The sequence below is a fragment of the Amborella trichopoda genome, chromosome 1 (assembly GCF_054954075.1).
Source record: "Amborella trichopoda isolate Santa Cruz 75 chromosome 1, AtrichopodaSantaCruz75HAP2 v2.0, whole genome shotgun sequence".
Taxonomy (NCBI): domain Eukaryota; kingdom Viridiplantae; phylum Streptophyta; class Magnoliopsida; order Amborellales; family Amborellaceae; genus Amborella; species Amborella trichopoda.
This window is the reverse complement of record NC_142336.1, coordinates 36376426-36398460: the sequence shown is the minus strand read 5'-3', so window position 1 is coordinate 36398460 and position 22035 is coordinate 36376426. Positions and strand designations below refer to the sequence as shown.

At 33.9% G+C, this 22035-nt stretch overlaps 1 protein-coding gene across 3 annotated transcripts; it reads left to right on the top strand.

The window, feature by feature from the left end:
• Positions 1 to 780: 780 nt before the first annotated feature.
• LOC18433249 (putative inactive purple acid phosphatase 27) lies at positions 781 to 14923 on the top strand. 3 transcript variants are annotated; one of them, XR_016046799.1, is made up of 15 exons: positions 781 to 1277; positions 1564 to 1651; positions 2543 to 2809; positions 2981 to 3089; positions 3579 to 3693; positions 7090 to 7222; positions 7368 to 7555; positions 7675 to 7861; positions 8097 to 8164; positions 8816 to 8912; positions 10630 to 10818; positions 11518 to 11579; positions 11664 to 11730; positions 11945 to 12025; positions 14676 to 14923. XR_016046799.1 is itself a non-coding variant. In XM_006843343.4 (13 exons), exons 1-13 carry the CDS (start codon positions 952 to 954, stop codon positions 14736 to 14738), a joined length of 1911 nt encoding a protein of 636 aa, XP_006843406.2. In that variant the 5' UTR covers positions 781 to 951; the 3' UTR covers positions 14739 to 14923. The 3 variants fall into 3 exon arrangements, 1 of the variants encoding a protein (XP_006843406.2); XR_002280749.2 differs by lacking the exon at positions 11518 to 11579; XM_006843343.4 differs by lacking the exons at positions 11518 to 11579; positions 11664 to 11730.
• Positions 14924 to 22035: the final 7112 nt, after the last annotated feature.

Below are 22035 nucleotides of genomic sequence, written 5' to 3'. Positions count from 1 at the left end.
GATCCGACGTCTCAAAGTGTTTTACTTTTAGTTTTTTTAATAAAAATTGTATGAATATGAAATTTGGTACGTGCAATCTTCTCATTGGGGCGCACCTATGAAAAATATTAAAAATAATTTTTTGATAAAAATATAATGACCAAAATACCCCTCAAATATTTAAGGAGTATTTTGGTAATTTTATTTTATTGAAAATATTAATTTTTTTATATTTTTTGCTAGTGTGAGTTTAATAGATGAATGAATGTCTAAAATTTGTTGTCAAAATAGTTTATAAAAAAAAAAATTAAAAATAAATTAGTGTAGACACCTGACATTGTCATTGGGGCAATCTTAGCCCTCCATTCAGAATGGGCGGTTCGATAAGGGGTAGTATATAAGTTTTATGCTGTAGGGGAAGCATAGAAAGCCCTCCCATTTTTAAATCACTTCTTTATCCTTATAAAGTTTATGAATACATATTTATAAGGTGTAGTTTGTAGAAACATGGGGAGAATTACAGACATGTCACATGTCCTCATAGAATATGTGCGAGAGAGAGAGATTTACATTTAATAGTTTTTTATAAGGTTTAATTTGAAGAAACAGAGGGAGACTTTTAGACGTGTCCTCATGTGCCAGTAAGACAGAGAGAACTTCCAATATGAATTGGAAGTCCAAAAGTTGGCGCCAACTGCCAAATAACGGAATTCTTACTCTCCCAAATTTTACAGGGAGTTCTGAGGGTCCACCGTATCCTTCCAAATTGTTGCTTATATAAACCTGCGAGCCACCCAAAACTATGAGAATGCAATACCCCATAAAATCAGATCAGAGAAAACAATCTGGAAAAGGAAAAACAAGGGGAAAAAAAGAGACTGATATGATAGAGAATTGCAAACGAATTGTTCATACTCGAATTTGATTGTGAATTTACAAAAGAATTCGACATACCAGAGGTTGATTGCTTCAATGGAGATGGCCAAAAGAATATGGTTTTCTTTGGTGGGGCAACCCATCTTTTTGTTGGTTCTTTTTAGCCCCCTTATCCCCTTTGTGTGTGGCCGGAATGTTCAGAATTCTCCTTCTGGTTTGTATGGGTTCACTGGAATATCAAGTTTTCGGTTAATAAACCGACGATCTTTATTAACTTGTCCTGACCCTAATCCTTACCTTGCAATCAATGTAACCTCTGTTGATCCCCTTGCGAACGAACAGAATGTTACTGTTACAGTTAGTGGGGTGATAATTCCAGATAAATCCGATTGGGTTGCCATGATCTCACCTTCTGATTCAGAGTAAGAAGAATTCTCTGTTTTTCAATTTTCACCAGTTTCATATATAGTTTCTTTTTTTGAATTTAAATTTGTTGATCAATGACACGGTGTGGCCTATATTCAAGGAGATGTAATAACAGGAAATTATAATTCACCATTAAGAGAAAGGTTTTGTTCATAATACTTTTGGTTTGTTTTATGATTGATAGGATTGAACTTTGAAGCTTCTCCCTCAATATAACATTAAATTTTATGCTTTCTTGAAGTTTTTTTTTTTTTTATCTTAATTTTTAGTATGTGATGACAGTGTATCAAGCTGTCCCGTCAATTCTATAATGTATCAGCAAACAGGGGACTTCAGCAGCCTTCCTCTTCTCTGCCATTACCCTGTGAAGGTAATGATAAATTCAATCTTTTTCAGTTAATGAATTAAGAATGAAAAATCCTTTTAATTGAATTTTGGGAGAATTAAAATTTGAATGGAAACCAAGGAAAACAACCCCTGTTAAGGGCAAAGCCAATTGGAATCTATAATATTTAGAATTAACAACTAGTTAACTTTACTTATGTAAAAGAGTTGGAACTTTTCTTACATTTCTGGGAACAAAGGTTTAGATTCTTCTTTTGGCATGAATAAGTAACTGCAACAATAAAATTGAAACACTTCAGTAAAACCAAAACTATTCGGGTTTTAGATGAAACACCGAAAGTTGTAACTGAAACAATAAAATTGAGAAACAATTAATAAGGCTAACCAGTGTGCTGTGACTCGCCTGAGAGGTTTTCCCGAGTTGCCTGAGTTGGGTGAGTTTTCCTGAGTTGGGTCTACAAATCGGGGATATAAAAAGACTGCAGAAAACTCTAATAAAACTGTAAAAACAATTGGATTGTTGTATAATTTTTTTGTATACGATTTTGATGTACCGGGCAAAGATTGGTGAGTGTTTTTTGCTATAATCACTCTTTTCTCCTCTTTTTTGAAATTTTTAAAATTTTTTGAACTTTAAATCAGTTTTTTAAATCCAGTTTTTCTATACAATTATGAGCTTGTTTTAACTTTGTAAAGTTGTTTTAGGTTTCACTGTATTTTTACTACAAATTTTCTATTATTAAAATTTTTTAGTCCCAAAGGCCATGTGCGAACTCGGCTGAGTAACTCACCGTCTCACCTTGGCCACGGGGCATAACCCCTAGCCAAGGCGAGTTCCGGCACACTGAGCCTGACCAAATCCCTCAATGATAAGAATCTCTCTCTCTTTCCTGATACTTTGATCCACAATTTGCAGGCCCAATTCTTAAGCATGGACCCTTCATATCTCAAATGTGGGAAGAAAGAGTGTCGAACACATGCCAGCAATGTCTGCGTGCTAAGAACATGCAGTGGGTCTATCACATTTCATGTTGTGAATATAAGGACCGACATAGAATTTGTGTTTTTCACAGGAGGCTTTGAGACACCATGCATTTTGAGGAGATCTCAACCCTTGAATTTTGCAAATCCGAAAATGCCTCTCTATGGCCATCTTTCAAGCATCGATTCTACTGCGACCTCTGTAATAGCTAATCCCTTTATTTTTGAAAAATATGTTCTTCTCAGTTGATTCGTAATGAAACTTAGTATTTGAAAGTTGTATCTTTATGTGAAAATGGTTTTTGTTTTTTGTGTGTTAAATTTCTTAGAGCCTAAATAGGACTGATGAGGATTGGAGTGTTTGGAATTGCAGATGAGGTTAACTTGGGTAAGTGGAGATCGTTCTCCACAAGAAGTCCAATATGGGGACGGCAAATCTCAAAAGTCCACAGTCTCCACATTCACCAGGGGTGATATGTGCAGTGAGTATAAGTCAAACTCAAATTTTAACTTTTATTTCTCTTTAAAATTTGCAAGAACACTTAAATACACAAAAAAAAGAAAAAAAGAAAAAAAAAAAAAAACTAAAAATTAACTGCCCAAATTGAAATTGGTTTCTTTTGAGCTTATGTTTTTACTCATACTGTTTTCTATTTGATATCCATTGAAAGAAATAATTTTTTGTAAGGTTATGGTTATTTTTTTAAAAAAAATTATTTTGAAAATGTTTTGTAAAAATAAGAAATAAATGCCAAACTCCATGATATTAAATAATTCTTTTTGGAAGCCTTGCAATATTTTTCTAAAATTACAGTATATATACTGGAAATATTTACACTGTAGATTTTGTTAGGCTCCAAATTTGATTTGTGTGCCATGGAAAGGCAAGATTTGGTGATCTTTATTCATTGACATTGCTCTTTAATACATTTTTGGATTAATTATATCTCATGGATTTTTGGTTTTGGTAGCTTCCGATTTAGCTAGCCCTGCAAAAGATTTTGGATGGCATGATCCTGGTTACATACACTCAGCTGTAATGACAGGATTACAATCCTCCCAAACCTATTCTTACAGATATGGAAGGTAACACTAATATATTTTGTTTTAATATTTTCTTAAGTCTCTTAATTTTGTTCTTTATTTTTCATAAAATGTTTTAGGCAAGTTACTAGGGTATAGTCCTCCATCCATGTATTGATTACAATTCTATATATGTCACTAGCCATTTTAATCCAAGATTGGGACAAAATGTTTTAGGAAACTTTTATACAAGTTTTAGGAAAATTTTAACCTTTACTAAAAACAACCAAATTACTCGTATTGAGAATGATACTTTCTTGAGAAAATTTATTAGAAGGAAAACTCTTAACATTTAAAATTGGATAAAGTTTATATAAGGCTGCAACCTTAAATTGTAGAATTAAGGTGCACTTTAAATATCTGCCATAAATAGCTGTTTGGATGTTGAAAAACCCTATAAATGGTTATCTCGATATCGAGATGTATGAATATGAAAAGAAAAATAGATCTTGAGTTTCAAAATAGGGTATCTTGCAACACATTATCTAGATTGTCCATTTTCAAGATTTTCATGTGTTTATAGATCTATTTGATTTGAACTATTTTTGAAGTTACAAATTTCATAACTAGCGATGAAAATAAATTCTCAAGCTATCCTTTTTTTTTGTTATCGAAATTACATTTATGATAAAATTCACACCGATTCGTCTAGTGTCCACAATATATCAATCATTTTTGTTGACGCGGACAAAGTCACGGAAACTCTCTGAAATGAAAATTACATTTATGATAAAATTCAAAGGTGCACCTTAATTTGATTGTTTAAGGTTGCAACCTTATGCAAATCACACCTTTTAAAATTGAACAATTGTTTCATGCAGGCCGGACCACATTTGTATAATATGAGGTCTAGATGTCTAAAGCATCCATCTTAAAGATGGACGCAAATAGGCGGTTCATCTAAAAATAATTGTAACTAACAGTCCAAATATTTTATTAATATAATTATTATTTTAATTTTTCTAATTTTATTTATTTTTTTATATTAATAATCTTCATGTTAAAGATTATATATTATCTAAAAATTAAGATCAAATTGTATTTAAAAAATTTATTGATTGCCAAGCCCGTATTTGTACATGTGGGTCCTAAGTGAAAACGTTTTAGTCTTAGAGGCCAAGTTGTCAGATGTCTAATTGGGACCCATCTTTAAAGTGATATCATCTTTTGGTGGAGCGCTCTCGTTCTCCATCGTTGACTATCCTTTAATTGAACCTTGACAAACCAACAAAGTACTATTAATATAGTCCACAAGATTACAGAGACATCTAAACAACCTAGACCTTCCTGTTAAATTTCCAATAATGACTTCAGTGAGGGGTGGTAATGTACCCAGACCCGTATAGGGACCTGGGGGTAGATCTGATCCGGATCTGGGTATAGGTCCAAAACTTGGATCCTGCTGGTCAGGTCTGGGTCTAGGTCTGGTAATATTTTTCGGGTTTCATTATATGAAATATATTTAAATATAGTTAAATACATAGATATTTTAATTTTTGGGTGATCCGAGTCCCGACCTGACCCGTTGCCATCCCTACTTCAGAGTCGATTCTATCCACGAGTCTTTCTGGCAATGACTAAACTTTTAATGTAAAAGTTACAAAGTTTAAGATTTACTACCCAAATGACTCATTCGCACATCTGAAAGAGAAATAACATAAGATATCTGCTTCTTCATCGGAAAATATCGGTAATTTTTTTTAATTAGAGAACCAATTATTTTCTTTGGGTAGGTCAGCCCTTATTTAATTGATGAAGTTTCTATAAGGCCTAGGTTTTATGAAAACAAATTAAATCCTCACTTCAAATCCACCTCCGGATAGTACTTTTCACAAGGGAAATCTCCATGATGGCTCTAAAATAAATTTCTAACACCGACAATAAAATTTGAAGCTAAAAAAAAGGTATAGATCTTGTAGATCTATGAATACTTATTTTGAGAGTGAAATATAGGGTCTAAATAATTTGTTACAATATATACTATTTTTAGAGCTTGAAATCTTTTTCTTTTTTATAACAATAATGTTCAAGCTGAGATGATCATAGAACAGTTACTCAATGCTTGAATTGAAATTTTAGATGAGTTATGAGGTAAGGCTTTACTTATTTTGATAGGGCTGCCCTATCAAACCATTTCCCTTATTTAGTAACCAAGTAGGAAATATGAAAACCAATCATCAGTTTTTACTACAAAATTGTAAATTACATACTTCCAAGTTCGTTTGATGAGTATGTCTTCTACCATGATCATGATGCATGGGAAGTAGATATTATCAACCCATGAAAGAAAACCATTAAAAATCAAAGAGAGAAAATAAAAAATAAATAGTTAAAATAATGCACAATTTTATGCATTTTTGCATCAGCATACAAACCACTGGCTGGAGACCAAGCTAGTATAAAAGGGTACCAGTAAAAACAACACTTAGTATAAGACGAAAAATGACAATAGTTTTTCCTAGATAAATAGATGCAACAAGAAACAAATAATGGAATTCATAGGAGAATGAATGCAACAAAAAGAAAATAATGGAATTCATCGAAGAATGAATGCAAAAAAAACCAAATAATGGAATTCATAGAAAAAAGAAGCATAAAATAACAAGAGTGCCCCTTATAAAAATAGGCCCCATATCTATCCTATTTAATGGGATGATATTACTCATATTTTGTTGATATTAAGATATTTCCTTTAATGGGATGATATTACTCATATTTTGTTGATATTAAGATATTTCCTTTAATGGGATGATATTACTCATATTTTATTGATATTAAGATATTTCCTTTAATGGGATGATATTACTCATATTTTATTGATATTAAGATACTTCCTTTAATGGGATGATATTACTCATATTTTGTTGATATTAAGATATTTCCTTTAATGGGATCATATTACTCATATTTTGTTGATATTAAGATATTGCCTTTAATGGGATGATATGACTCATATTTTGTTGATACTAAGATATTTCCTTTAATGGGATGATATGACTCATATTTTGTTGATACTAAGATATTTCCTTTAATGGGATGATATGACTCATATTTTGTTGATATTAAGATATTTCCTTTAATGGGATGATATTACTCATATTTTGTTGATATTAAGATATTTATTTTAATGGGATGATATTACTCATATTTTGTTGATATTAATATATTTCCTTTAATGGGATGATATTACTCAGATTTTGTTGATACTAAGATATTTCCTTTAATGGGATGATATTACTCATATTTTGTTGATATTAAGATATTTCCTTTAATGGGATGATATTACTCATATTTTGGTGATATTAAGATATTTCCTTTAATGGGATGATATTATTCATATGTTGTTGATATTAAGATATTTCCTCATATGTTTATTTAATATTTTTTGTTATTTTACAGTGAGTCTGCTGGTTGGAGTGAAAAGATCAATTTTCACACTCCCACAGCGGGAGGGTCCGATAAGGTTCGGATCGTAGCATTTGGTGACATGGGGAAGGCTCCTAGAGATTTATCAGTTGAGCATTTCATCCAGGTGAACTATAGGCTATCACTTTGAAATGTTTACTTAAAATTTTGTGGTTAATTTTGTTGGAATTTATGCTTTTTCTCTTAACTAAATTATTCATTAGCAGGCATTGAGTTTAATGATGACCCAAGTATATTTCTGAATTTTGTAGCCAGGATCAATCATGGTGATCGAAGCCATAGAAAAGGAGGTGGCCTCAGGCAATGTAGATGCAGTGTTCCACATTGGAGACATCAGCTATGCTACAGGATTTCTAGTGGAGTGGGATTACTTCCTTCATCTCATCCACCCTGTCGCTTCTCGAGTTTCTTACATGACCGCAATTGGAAACCATGAAAGGTATTTTATACATTTTTTGCAAGGATAACTCTAATTTATATGAAAAAAAGAAGAAAAGTGTGACCTTTTTGAAAATAATTGTTCTTGTTTGTGAATGAAGAAATGGTTGTTTTTTGTAGAGACTATGTGGATTCAGGGTCGGTATACGAAACACCAGACTCAGGGGGAGAATGTGGAATCCCTTACGAGACCTACTTTCCCATGCCTTCATCTTCAAAAGATAAGCCATGGTATTCCATTGACATGGGCAGCATCCATTTCACAGTCATTTCAACAGAACATGATTGGACTCAAGAAAGTGAGCAGGTATTTTCAAATTTTTCCTTATGTTTCGTGTCATGTTTCTTCTCATTTTCCTTTGAAGTTCGAATTCTTTTGAAGATCGGAAAAAGCAGTTCCTTTTAGACACCAGTTAATTTCCAAAACGAAACAATTGAATCAAATGGGATCCAAGTCATACACAATTAGATGTTTTGTGGGGACTTGTATGTTTTGGTAGAAATTTGAAGTTCTATATTTCTTCGTATTTGGTGTGAAATAGTACAAATGGATAGAGAAGGACCTGGCATCTGTGGACCGATCAAAGACACCATGGGTGATTTTCACAGGGTATGATTTTGGAACTTCGATAATTTACTGATTTTCAATATCAGATTACTTGTTTATTTGCCCTAAAGGTGGCAATTGGTTGGGTGGCCTGGCCTCGCCAGGCCCTAAAAATTAGGGCCTATGCTACAAAATGTGGGAATTGGATTTTGTGGCATAGGCCCGAAGGCTGACCCAAGGGTCGGGTAGGGCCGGGCTGGGGCTAGGTTAGGACCAACTCGGTTCAGCCTGGTCCGCCCTTATTGATTTTTCTTTTTAAAATTTTATTTGCCTAGCCTGTTCCAGACCGGACCACCATCTTTTTTGTTTTTTCGTTTTAGAATTTTATTAGCCTGGCCTGCCCCAGACCAGACCCGCATGCCCCAGGCCCAGGCCCAGGCCCAGGCCCGGTGCCAGCCCTAATTTGCCCCCATCTTCATTGAAATTTGGTTAACTTTTGAGTCAATCATTTGGCCGTGAGGCCTCAATACCTGTCATTATTTGCTCTCTATTTCGTTATATTTTGGCTCGTGATGTTTCATGTACCATTGCAGCCTTATTTTAGAAATTGACAAAAGTTTTTTTTTTTTTTTAATGGAATAACAACAATACCTATATTTTTTTTATTCTTTTAATAGCCTTCAGGGCTAAGCATGTTGAGATTTGATTGAACAGACACAGGCCCATGTATTCCTCACAAGGAGGAGGTATAATCCCAAGTGTAGATCAACGCTTCACAAAAGCAGTTGAGCCACTCCTCATGAAACACAAGGTAAAACTTTTGTTTTTTGAAATTCTTTTAGGTAATTCAGTGGGGTAGACCTGCCCGTACCTATTTTTTCGGTATAAATTAGGGAGAGAGCTTTTTTGAAGGTGTCAGAGGGTGGTGTAAACAGGATTGAAAACCACAACATGGAAACTAAGTACGAGGGCGCTACCACCATGACATAGCCCCTTTCCTAAGCTTTTTGCCTATTTTTTCATCATAAATATAGATTCTATCCAAAAAATAATATCCCAACTACATACATAAATAAATATAAAAGGAAGTGTGACTCTTAAATTACATGTTCTATCTCATTGTCTCTCCCATTTCGCTAAATTCTCTCACACACGCACTCTCTCTCAATTTTAGAGATCTTTTACCGAATGCAACAAGAATTATAAAAAAAGTGTCATATCTACCTCTCATTTAAAAAACCGCCTCATTTATTGCCTAAATTCATCTCTTAAAAATAAACTATAGAGAATATACAGGAATGAGGGAAATAAAGGAAAAAAATTCAAAACTTCAAAAATTAAAATATTATAATAAGTTAAAGAACAATTGTTTCATGCGGGCCGTACCGCATTTCTACAATTTGTGGTCTGGATGTACATCCATCTTAAAGATGAACGCAAATAGGTGGTCCATCTAAAAACAATTGTAACTAACGGTCCAAATGTTTTTTAATATATTTATTATTTTTAGTTTTCAAATTTTATTTATTTATCATATTCATGATCTCTATGTTAAAGATTACATATTCTCTAAAAATTAAGATCAAATCATATTTAAAAAATATATTTATTGCCAAGCCTGCATTTCTATAATATGTAGGCTGGCCACATGCTAATGGCGTCCTAAGTTAAAAAAGGAAATCTAGCTAGAATTGGAAATAGATTCAACAATTTTATTGTCAACAAAATAACAAAGAATTATTACTACATAAGAATTGGATTTAAACATGAAAATTGGAATAAAGTAGTATTAGAAAATTAATTAAATTTATAAATAATGTCAAAATGAATAAAATTAAATAATAATTAAGATAATTTATAACATTTGATTTAAATAAAGTAATTAAAAATTAAAAATTTTATTGAAATACACATGAATATTTTACCAATATAATTGGCCTTTTATGGGTATTTTGAAATTAAATCAAAGATATGGGCACAATGTTAAATACTTAATCTTTCATGAATAATTGGATCACTTACATGAGTAGATCTGTTGGGATTCACATCTTAAACAATGTATTGCAGCCCTTGCATCCAAAGCTTGGGATTCACATCTTAAACAATGTATTGCAGCCCTTGCATCCAAAGCTTGGGATTCACATCTTAAACAATGTATTGCAGCCTTTGCATCCAAAGCACTACATCTAGATCACAAGTTTCTCTTACAAAATAATATTTCATTTTGGGAACATCTACATGAATTACCACATGGAGCATATTGTTTACTTACCACATAAGAGATCGACCATTGATTTTTTTTTGCACGGGAGATCGACCATTGATTTTTTTTTTGCACGGGAGCTCGACCATTGATTTTCAATGACAGCTAGGGAGATGGAGAATGGTTCATCTTCATCATCTGCCAAATCAGATGGATGGTTGAGATTGCATGAAGCACACAAACAGTACACTACATGTAGCACAGGATCCTTCCTGTGGGTTTGGTACTAACTACTAGGGTTGTTTGGTTGTTATGATAATAACAGGTAGACTTAGTTCTATTTGGTCATGTTCATAATTATGAGAGAAGCTGCTTCTTGTATGAGGGGGAGTGCAAGGGCATGCCAAACAAGGATAAGAGTGGCTTAGACACCTATGACAACACCAACTACACTGCCCCTATTCATGCTATCATTGGAATGGCTGGCTTTAGCCTAGATGCCTTCCCCATTATCGTAATATCTCTCTCCTTGTTTACACTTTTTTTTTTTTTGTTATTTAGAGATCAATGCGGTTTGTATAGAGTTGAGGCTCTAAACAATTAAATTAGAGCCCACCTTCAAATAGTGTCGAGAAATGTGGTTTTGATACTCGAAATCTTTGACTAGCCTTAAAATATATTTGCATCTTTAATTATAAATTTTAAAGCTTAAAAAATAGTATAGATCAAGTACATCTATGAAAATTTGAATAACTTAAAAATTGACGGTCAAAAAATACGTTACAAGATGCACTATTTCCAAAATTTGAAATCCATTTTTTTTCTCAAGTCCATGCATCTTGATGTCGAGATGATCAATTTGAGGATATTTGGGCATCAAAACAACCTCTTCTAGTGAAAGTTTTGAGGAAGGCTCTAATTTGATTGTTTAGAGCCTAGGCTCTATATAAACTTTTCCCTTTCAAGATTGGTATATTTCAAGGAAATGTATCAAATCACATCTAAGAGTTGAATCAATGTTTAAAAAATGTTGATTCCGATCATAATCATCCGAACTAAATCTGTAATCATCGATCTTAAACTGATTCCTATAAAAATATTAGGAACCGGCTGGCTTCGCCTGTGACACGCCTAGTCTCTCAATAGAACTGGGTCAGAACCGACCCCACTTTTTTTTTGTTTCAAAGTTTTTAACTTTTAATATTTGCTTCAGGAATCCGGATCGCCATTTGTCGAACCGGATAAAAAATCCAGAGGGTTGATCCGGATCACCGAGTAGTGACTTTAAACCTTGAGTTGAACTATTTGACATTTTATTGGGTTCTCTTGATCTTATTTCAAATAGTTTATTTGGTCCAGGAATCTGAATCGCTATTTGTCGAACTGAATAAAAAATCCAACGGGGCGATCCGGATCACCAAACAGTGTATTTAACTTGAACTATTTGACATTTTACTAGGTTCCCTTGATCTTATTTCAAATAGTATATCCTTCTTTTGATCAAGTTTTAAATAGCCTATCAAAAATTAAATTGCTCAACTCTTAGATGTAAGGTTCATAAGTTTCCTTGTGTTTGATTAGTCTTTGTAAAATGCTGTTTCTATTCATATTACTTGACAAATCCTGGTCTCTTGGTATAGGTTGGCAAATGGAGTTTGGTTAGGGCTTCCGAATTTGGATATTTTAGAATACAAGGAACCAAGGAGCAGCTATCCTTGGAGGTAAGAAGGCGTGCATTGTTTTTGTTTTGTATCTTTGCCCCCACTTTCCACATCTTATTATCCTTTATTTTTTTTTGTGGATATGAAACCATTTCTCTTTGAGAAAAAGTTTATATAGGGTTTGCAACTTTAAAAGATGCACCTTAAAAATCCATCGGAAAAGGTTGTTTTAATGTTGAAAAACCCTCTAATTGATCATCTCGACGTCGAGATATATGAATATGAAAAAAAAAAAAAAAAGTTAGATTTTGAGTGCCAAAAATAGTGCATTTTACGATATAATATCTAAATTGTCTATTTGCAAGATTTTCATATGTTTATAGATCTACTTGATTTTAACTTTTATGTAGTTTAAAATTTTATAATTGGATATGAAAATAGATTTTCGGATAATCTTAAGAATTTTTTACACCGAAACTACCTATTATGACAAAATTTAGAGGTGCGCCTTAATTGGATTGTGTAAGGTTGCAACCTTATAGAAACCACACCCTTATCTTTATTATCACAATTACGACCATCAGATTTTGAGTCTAGTTGATGACACTCTTATGACTACTTATTTAAAATTTGATAGACGAGAGTGATTGTAATCTCTTGTTTACATGTCTTTTCTTTCTCTTTCTTTTCTTTTTGATTGGGTGGGTGAGTCGGTGTAAATTACTATAGCTTTTCAAAATGGTGGTCATAAATTCAGATGACAAAAAAATAAAGATTTGTACGTCCAGTTAAAATTACTGAATTTATCCTTTGGCTCATAAGTTTAATAAGTTTATTGTGAGGTCTTACTCTCTTGATTTTTGGTATTTCTATCTCCTCGGTTCGATGTTTCAAAACATTGGAACCACTTATTTTTTTTGACATTTGTGTTGCTGCCCGATGTCTAAAATACTGATGTTGCGCCATTTGCAAGGGATTCAACAATTGCTACATGGGATCTCTCTAAATTTATTTTGCCCATCCTTCTTTTTAGGCCTGTCTGATATTACAAATATTGAACCCACATTTTTATAGTGTTTTATATTTTAGTGGTATGAGCTTTTAAACATTAGACAATGGATAGTTAGTAAAAAAAAAAAAAGTAGCTACAAAATGGTGCGATCTTCAAAAACGCAGAAAGCTAAATTATAGAAAAACTATGAAAAAAAGCAATCTGATTTGTAACATCGGACTGCCCCATAGACAATATTGGGCAATGTAGGGCAATCCGATGTTGCAGTTATGGGACCACCCCTACAAATGTGGCAGTTCGACATATTGGACATTGAATCACCTCACAAAATGTCAAACTAAAAGTAAATAAATAAATGGTTCGGTATTTGAAACATCAAACTTAGAGCAGAATTGGAAAAAATAATAATAAAAATGGGGAGTAGGGCTCGCATTATCAAATTTATGAACCAATCGATAAATTTGATAATTTTACCCAATCTGTACGTAAAAATCCCGAAGGCCGTGGATTTTAAAGCCAAGAAGCAAATCTTGCCGAGACAAGTTTTTTCTTATGAAAACCCTTTGATTTGATCATCGCAAAATCTATAATTATAGATCTCAAAGGAAAAGATTTCAAGTCCTAAAAAAATATTTTTATAACACATATCGGATCATTCATTTTCAAGTGTTCATCCATTGGATTTACACTGTTTTTGGGGTTTCAAATTTTGTAATCAGGGTTGGAAATAAATTTTTGGGTAACAATAAAGATTTTCGAAACCAAAATTATATTTTCTATCAGGGCTTTAGGGTGCGGCTTTGCTTTTCATTGTAAAGCAGCAGTCTCATGCGAACCACATCCTTTACTAAATATAAGGTGGAACGTAAATCCCCTTGTAATTAACGAATTGTAAAATTGCCAACACAGTAAAATCTCTTTGCACCTTCCTTGGCGTTTGTTAAGGCATGCCCATAATCCTTCTTCCAAATGAAAAAAAAAAAACACAACTATATTCGATAAATTTGTTTAAGGACTTTGATTTTTGAAATTGTTGTATTAGTCACTATGCTTATGTGCTTATATATTCTGGGCGATTGATGACCGTTCTTGAACAAGCAATTATCAATGAGGTGATAACAATGATATGGGAAGTGTAGCTGCACTTGTTAAGATGAATTTAATGTTTGACATTGTTGTCGGCTTGTTGGTAGTCGCTCAATCAAAATCCAGACCACTGCTTATCTCCATCACATGAATATGATAACAAAAGGATGTAGAAAGCTTTTGTTTTTAATATGTTGTCAATCTCAGGCTATCGAAGAGATCACAACATTAATGTTATAGTTTTGTGTAGTCGAGAAGAAAAATAGCTCAACAAAAGAATCAAAATTGATTCATCATTATCATGATCCAAGTTTTATCCCAAATCATATGGGGTCGGTTATATAAATACTATTTTGTCATTCTGCTCTATCAAGAGTTATACCATGAGTAAGGCAGATCCAAAATGAATTGGTAAAACAAAATTTTCCAAAAGATTTTGAAGGGAAGTATGGAACTATTGGGTTTGTGTATGGGTGCGCCTTCTTTTATCGTCCATTATCAGCTTAGACAAAAAAAACTGGGTGTTTTATTTCCTTATCTGTATATTTGCCTTTTATTTCCATGGTTGCACTCTTCTAATTTGATTTACTTGTTCTTATTGTTGCATTTCAGTTTGTGAGCATGAGGACAGAGAATGTGAAGGACAAATTCAACATTATCAAGGCGAAGAGATAGTCTCTTTCTTGCTTCAACAACTTGAATATAAATTCTAGGGTTTCAAATTTTCTTGTGTAGAGACAGCCAGATGGTCGAGGAAGATATACACATCTGATTAGCCAATGTGCTTGTAAAAAAATAAAATAAAAAATAAAAAACGAAAGAGAAGAAAAGAAAAGGAGAAGTCAGTGTCCAAAGCCATGTTTAAAGAGTATCAGATCACTCACATGAGATCCTATGCATTTTGCCCTTTTTCATGATAACAAAACCATATTAACAAAGTCTTTTTTTTTTTTTTATAGTGGAGAAGACATGCTCCTATCCGTTTTTTTTCAAATAGTTTGGGAGTTAGTTTTTTTAAAATATTAGTCGGTAATATCAATAAGAATGAAAACCATAATGTGGTGACTAGAGAGGGGTGCTACCACCATATCCCCAGCTCCTTTCCTTAAACCATCTTAAGGGAATCCATTACAAAAGATTGGATTCTAATTCTTGACAGTTTCCTATACAAGTAGGCCTAAAAAGTATTTTGTCTATTTAATCCCTTCGGTAAAATCACACTTAGGACTCTTAGAACCCCAAACTTTGGGAATATAACCTCTTCAATCTATAGTCTCAATAAAAGATTTTCTACTTGCACCTTTTGCTCACTTGAAAAAAATAATGTCACGAGATTGAGTAGAGATCATCCAATTTTTTGAGAGAAAGATCTATGTATTAGAAATTTCAAATTTCTTCTCTTGAAATTAGTCATCTTGTGATTTTTAGTTGGTTTGCAAAAATTCAAATTAAAAAAACAATCCTCCCAAATAGGTCTTCTGACAAGTGAGTAAGTATAAACTATACTCCCACTAGAGTATATTAGAGTATAGTATATGTGCCCTAAAAACTATATCAACTAAAAATTTAAGAGAAAGATGAATGGGGCTTGGTCCAAAGAACCGAGAGAGAAATACGTTAGAACTGTCATGTAGTTTTGAAAAGTTTTTTTTGTTAGTTCTTTTATATGTAGCTATCACGATCGGACCGAACTAACGGTCTAATCCAAAGTTAAAAAAAATGGATTGGTGGCACGAGTCGGTTACACAAATACCTATTTTGGATCGGCGAATCGGTAGATCAGATTGGAAATCGGAAATTTTTGTCCCAAAATGTTCTAAAAAAATCACGATAAATTTCTAAAATTAATGTTTTTTTAGTTTCTAAAAGAAATTAGGAGTGTTTCATTATGTACTTTAATTATTTTGTAAAAATAGATGAATAATGAGTTGATGTTTTCAAGTCAGGATGTTTGTATAATTATTAATTATAATATAGTACTATAATATTACATTAAAATAATTTAAAGATATAATTTTTATCAAAATAATTTAAAAATATTAAAAAAATACTTCTATAGTATAAGATTAAAAAAATTTCCCATATATAGTGAAATTAGTTTCACATCAAAGTATCAAACATTTATTAATTCACGTTACTCATCCAAAATTATCACAACCTAACTATAATATCATATACTAAAATTGAAAGTGTTGGTTTATATTTTATTATTATTTTACTATGCAAATAAGAGTAAATCTAAAATGTCTTATAATGTCATCTAATTTAAAAAATATTGTTTACAAGTACAACGAAAAATAATATATTACATAATTTATAATCCAAATAAATTAATAAATAAAATAATAACTTTGGTTATCGATGTATAATTATTAATTATAATAAACATGATTCAAGAATTTCGATATGACAACTTAATACATTTTAAAATTATATCAATTTTTTATTGTTGTGTAAAATAAATTATTGCAGTAATAGCAAATGAACAGTAAATTATTTGTTAATATTTATAAAAGTTAAATATATTATTTATAAATACAATGTCGACTAAATATGAAAATAATATAAGGGAAAAGTTTATATAGAGTCGAGGCTCTAAACAATCAAATTCGAGCCTACCTCAAAAATTTCACTAGAAGAGGTTGTTTTGATGCCTAAATATCCTCAAACTCATCATCTCGACATCAAGATGCATAGACATGAGAAAAAAAATGGATTTCTAAGTTTTGGAAATAGTGTATTTTGTAGGACCTTCAATTTTCAAGATTTTCAAGTTTTCATAGATCTCTCGATCTACACTTTTTTTTAATTTTTAAAATTTATAAATAAAGATCAAAATTATTTTAAAGCTATAAAAAAGATTTCCAATATTGAAACCACATTTCTTGATACTATTGAAAGGTAGGTTCTAATTTGATTGTTTAGAGCCTAAGCTCTATACAAACCGCACCCATAATATAATGGCCATCTACCACTGGTTTTATTTTTAGTAATGGAAGCATCCAAGGGCCTGCCATCTACCATTCGTCCTTGTATCTAACGGCAAATGAGAGCAACTCCTCCGCAATGGAATTTGAAAAGTAGACAAATGGTGATGTTCACCATCTATTGATGAGAATAGCATAGCTAGTTTCTGTTAGTATAAAATGGACAAAATAAAATAGGGGTGGCAACGGGAGAGAGAGGTTATTGTAGGAATCCAATTCTAGAGAGAAAAGCAAGGATTGGGTTTTGAGTTTTTGTAGAGGGTATGCAAAAACCCAAGTTTAGAAAGAAACAAAGGTGGGGCTTACGTTTTGGTGTCTTTTTTAGAGAGAGAAACAACAAGGTTTTTAGAGAGAGGTGCCTTGGGTGCACGTTTCATATTCAAAGCTTTGATGAGAGAGATGATAGAGGATAGGGAGTTCTAGAGAGAGAGAGAGGGGATATTGTGATTTTTTTTTTGGGGTAAATCTTAGGGGACGTTAAGTGTGTGTTAGGCCTGCAAAATCGATGGAGGAAGATGATGGAGGACTTCGGGATCCTGATTTGCTTCGTCTGCAGGTTGGTTTGAATGGGCTGGAGGAAAGTGTGAGGGTTGTAAAATCGACGATTGTGGGATGCTTTAGCCCACCCTCAAATGATCTTTTTGGACTTAACAACGGGCTAGGCGCTCCTGGGATTTGTCTTAGCTTCTAAGGGTAAAGTTGATAGGAGATAATAGATGTGCTTTCATGTTGATAAATGTTGAGGAGGCTAAAAAGGCAATCAGTACGACGATCTACAGAATTAGAGGTAAGACTCTGGCCATTAACTTATGGAGTTTTTATGCACATTCCTTTTTATCTCCAAAAAAACATATGCTGGATCAAATTTTTTCGGAATACCTTTACATGCTTAGCATTTGAGTGTGTTTCGTAAGTTAGGTGCCTATGTGGAGATTTTTTGGAGGCAGATCTGGCCCATTTCCATAATGGGGAAGCTTCTTATGTACGGATTAGAGTTAAGCAGAATGCTTTGTCCCCCAATCCAAGTAGGTTTAGGCTTTCTGTGGGGTTAGAGGATTTTCTCATTAGAGTGGAAGTTGAAGGTTGAAAAGTTCAGAAGGTAGATCCAATTGTGCTAATGAAGTCTGATAAAGTGCAACATTCATATAAAGTACCATCGGAAGATAATGATTGGATGCTATTAGGACAGATCGGGGTAAGTACAAGGTGATGCCATTAAATAATGATGCAGATAAGGCTCAGCAACCAAGATCGATGATGGGAGGTAAAATTGAGGCTGCATTTCCAATTCTACGTGGATGGATGGATTGGAGGGAGAATGCTGCATCTGCGAAGTTGAAATTCAAAAAGGTTTGGGGCAAAAACGAAAGTGGTCACTAATGAGGTGTCTAAGGCATTACCTAAGAAAGAGGATTTTTCAAAGGGATATGGAGTTGACCTGGACTTTAAGAGTTTTTATAATTTTACAATGACAACTGTAGAGAAAGGGCAGTGCAGTTATATGACAGATAGACACATAATGAGAAATGAGCTTATTTCTAGGGAATTGAAATCTACAGATGTAGATGATTTAGAAGGTACGAATATTCTTCAGGAGGCAAGGGATTTAATAGTGGCTAAGAAGGGCGGCGTAGAGTCATTTTTATCTCGTGTGCTTGGGTGTTGTTTATTCAAGCCCTTGTCAAATCTGTCATTTTTGGAACTAGAAAAAGGGCAAATTAGGGGAAAGGCCAACCTTATTATCTCTCTCTTAGGCTTTCTGTTGGTGGTGAGAGTCCTGCTCGTCTCTAACATGAGTTGGGTGAAGGCGTTGGGAGAGGAGTGGGCTGCAAGTATAGCGGAGAGATTCCTCCCTTTCAGGAAAGCTACTCACCGAAAGAAGGAGAGGGAGCCTCGGGGTTTCTCTAGAGGCCTAGGGGCTGCCCATTATAGTTTTGGAAGAGGGGGGCATGGCAAATCCTGTTCATCTTGAGGTTGAATCTCTTACGTTGTCTTATGGGGATGAACTGGAGATCTATGATGAGGGGGTGATGAATTTCGATCCTTTGAATTGATGATTGCTGATTATGATGAAGTTGATATGCCATTGGAGAAGGTAGGGGAGGTAGAGGTACAATTGGCTAGAGAGGAAGGGGGAGGGCTTGAGTTTCATTAAGGTGAGGGGGTGGAGGAAGAAGTCATCCCACTTTTAGATGTGATGCTTGTAAAAAATTCTGAGGTAGGAGAGATCGAAGTTACAAAAGAGGAGGAGTTTGAAGAGATCTTGGATTTAGCAGTAGACATTGAGAGTATTTTAGTTGATATGGGTATATTAGATGTAGCTATTGCTACAATCATGAACGTTTTAAAGGTGAGGAAAAAGGCGGGTGAGGTAAATGATAAGAATGATGTAGCTACAATTGTCCATAATGCTGCAAAAGACAAGGAGAATAGTAAAAAGAAGATGACTGGAGAGAACGCGGTCAAGTCGACTCATTCATCCTCTAGACATGCAGCGAGAAAGTGGAGTATCGAAAGGGGCCGTTCTTTTTAGGGAAGTAGACCCAGATTGGATTATTGGTTCTGTGAGCACAGACAGTTCCACTTCTGCTGGCGACCCGCCTTTTGCTAGAGATGGTACAGTATCTGGTGATCATGAAGGTTATTAGTTGGAATGCAAGAGGTCTGGGAGCGACGAAGAGAAAACGAGAAGTCTTGTTGTTGGTTCGGAATCATAAACCTAACTTATTGCTTCTTCAAGAAACAAAACTCCCTAGTCTTTCCCTTCATGATATTAGAGATATTTGCGGTATAGGTCAGGTAGATTTTGTTGGGGTAGATGTGATTAGAGCTTCGGGGGCTATCTGGACTATTTGGGACTCATCTGTAATGAAATGTCTAGATTTTCAATTATATGATCGATTTTGCTTTAATGTTTTTGAAGGTCCTGTAGTTGGTTTGAAATGGCTATGTGTAAATATGTATGGGTCGAATGTTAATGAGTTGAAAGAAGAGTTCTTACAGTCACTTTCTAATGTTATTTTGAATGTGAATTTTCCATGGTGTATTGTTGGCAATTTCAATATGATACGAAGGGCTGATGACATTTCTTCTAATGCATATTTGAATAGAACCATGCGTTATTCAATGATTTTATTGTTAGGCACGAATTGATGGATCTCCCTATAAATGGATCATTTTTCACTTGGTCTAATAATAGTGTTTCGAACCTTATCATGAGTAAAGTTGATACGTTCTTGATGTCGAAAGATTGGGAGATGTTATTTCCTTTGGCTAAAGTAAATGCTTTCAGTAAGTTATCATTTGATCACGTTCTGATTTGCCTAAGTATTGATGATAATCTTAAAGCTCCAATGCCTTTTCGTTTTGACCTTGCATGGTTGGAAGAGGAAGGACTGTAAGATATGATAAAGACGACATGAACTCATGCTATTGTCTTGGGTTCTTTTGGGTTCAGCATTCGTAAAAAAATTTTGAGTGTGAAGCATATGCTGATCCGATGGAAAAAAGAAACTCACTTTTGCCTACAAAATAAAATTAGGGATACTTTAATGTGGTTGGAAGGAGTGGAGGGTGTGGTACAGAATGGAGTACTAATGACTGCTTTACAGGAAGAAAAGAGTAAGCTTATGTCGACTTTACGTGGTTTTTTTAGTTAAGAAGAAATATATTGGAGGTAGACATCGAGGGATAGATGGTTGAAAGATGGTGATTCGAATACCAAAGTTTTTTATGCCATTGCGAATGCTCGGCGTCTTCAGAATGATGTGTCAAGTATTTGTTTTGAAGGGGTGGAGGATAATAAGAGTGATGAATGGGAGATGGAGTTTGTGAAGCATTTTCAAAAAGTCTTTGCAAAGGACTTACAGATAAAGCCAAATTTTAATGGTTTAGGTTTTAAAGTGCTACTAACGTCGATTGCTTTGTCTTTGGAAGGAATGGCATCAGAGGAGGAAATTAAAAGGTTTTTGCTTTGCCAAGGGATAAAGCCTCATATGCTGATGGATTTCTAGTAGTTTTCTTTCAAAAAATTTAGGATCTCACAAAACTAGATTTGATGTTTGTGGTTAATGAGTTTTTTTCAAAAGGAGTAGTGAACAAAGCCATAAACTCAACCTATATTGCTTTGGTCTCAAAAAAGCAGGCTATCACAGGAATGTCGAATATCAGACCTATCAGTCTTCTGACTTCTCTGTATCAAATTTTAGCAAAGTTACTGGTTGATAGACTTAAGGGAGTCCTTAATTTGGTCATTTCAGGAACACAGTTGGCCTTCATTAAGGGAAAATTATCACAGATAGAGTTTTAATTACACAAGAATGTGTTCATTCGATAAAGTTGGAAGGGAAGCTAGGAGTATTGCTTAAATTAGATATGGAAAAGGCTTATGACCTGGTCGATTGGGATGTTTTGCTGGAGGCGTTGAGATGTATAGGTTTTAGGGGAAAATGGAGAAGGTGGATAAAAGTGTACATTTCTTCGGCGCATTTTTCAGTGATGGTTAATGGAAGCCTAAAAGGCTTTTTTAAGGCCTCAAGGGGATTGAGGCAGGGAAACCCGCTTTCTCCGTTCTTGTTTACAATTGTTGCTGAAGTTATGAGTCTGATGATAAGGAATGTAGAAGGGAGGGGAAGATTTTATGGATTTAAGGTATTTGAAACATCTCATGTAACAGTGACTCATCTGCAATATGCAGATGATACTTTGATGTTTTGTGATGCAGAGGTGGATCAGATAATTAATATCTGAAGGTTCCTGTGCTGTTGTGAAGTGGTGCTCGGCTTCAAGGTTAATTTTGAGAAAACATCCTTGGTGGGGGTGGAGTGTTCGGATGTAATGCTAAAGTGGTTGGCTTTTCATTTGGGATGTAGAGTAAATAAGTTTCCAATTAGTTATCTTGGCATGCCAATCTCGGATGGCATAATGCCCAAGTCGGTGTGGGATCCGGTTTTAAAAAGGCTAAATACAAAACTAGACTTGTGGAA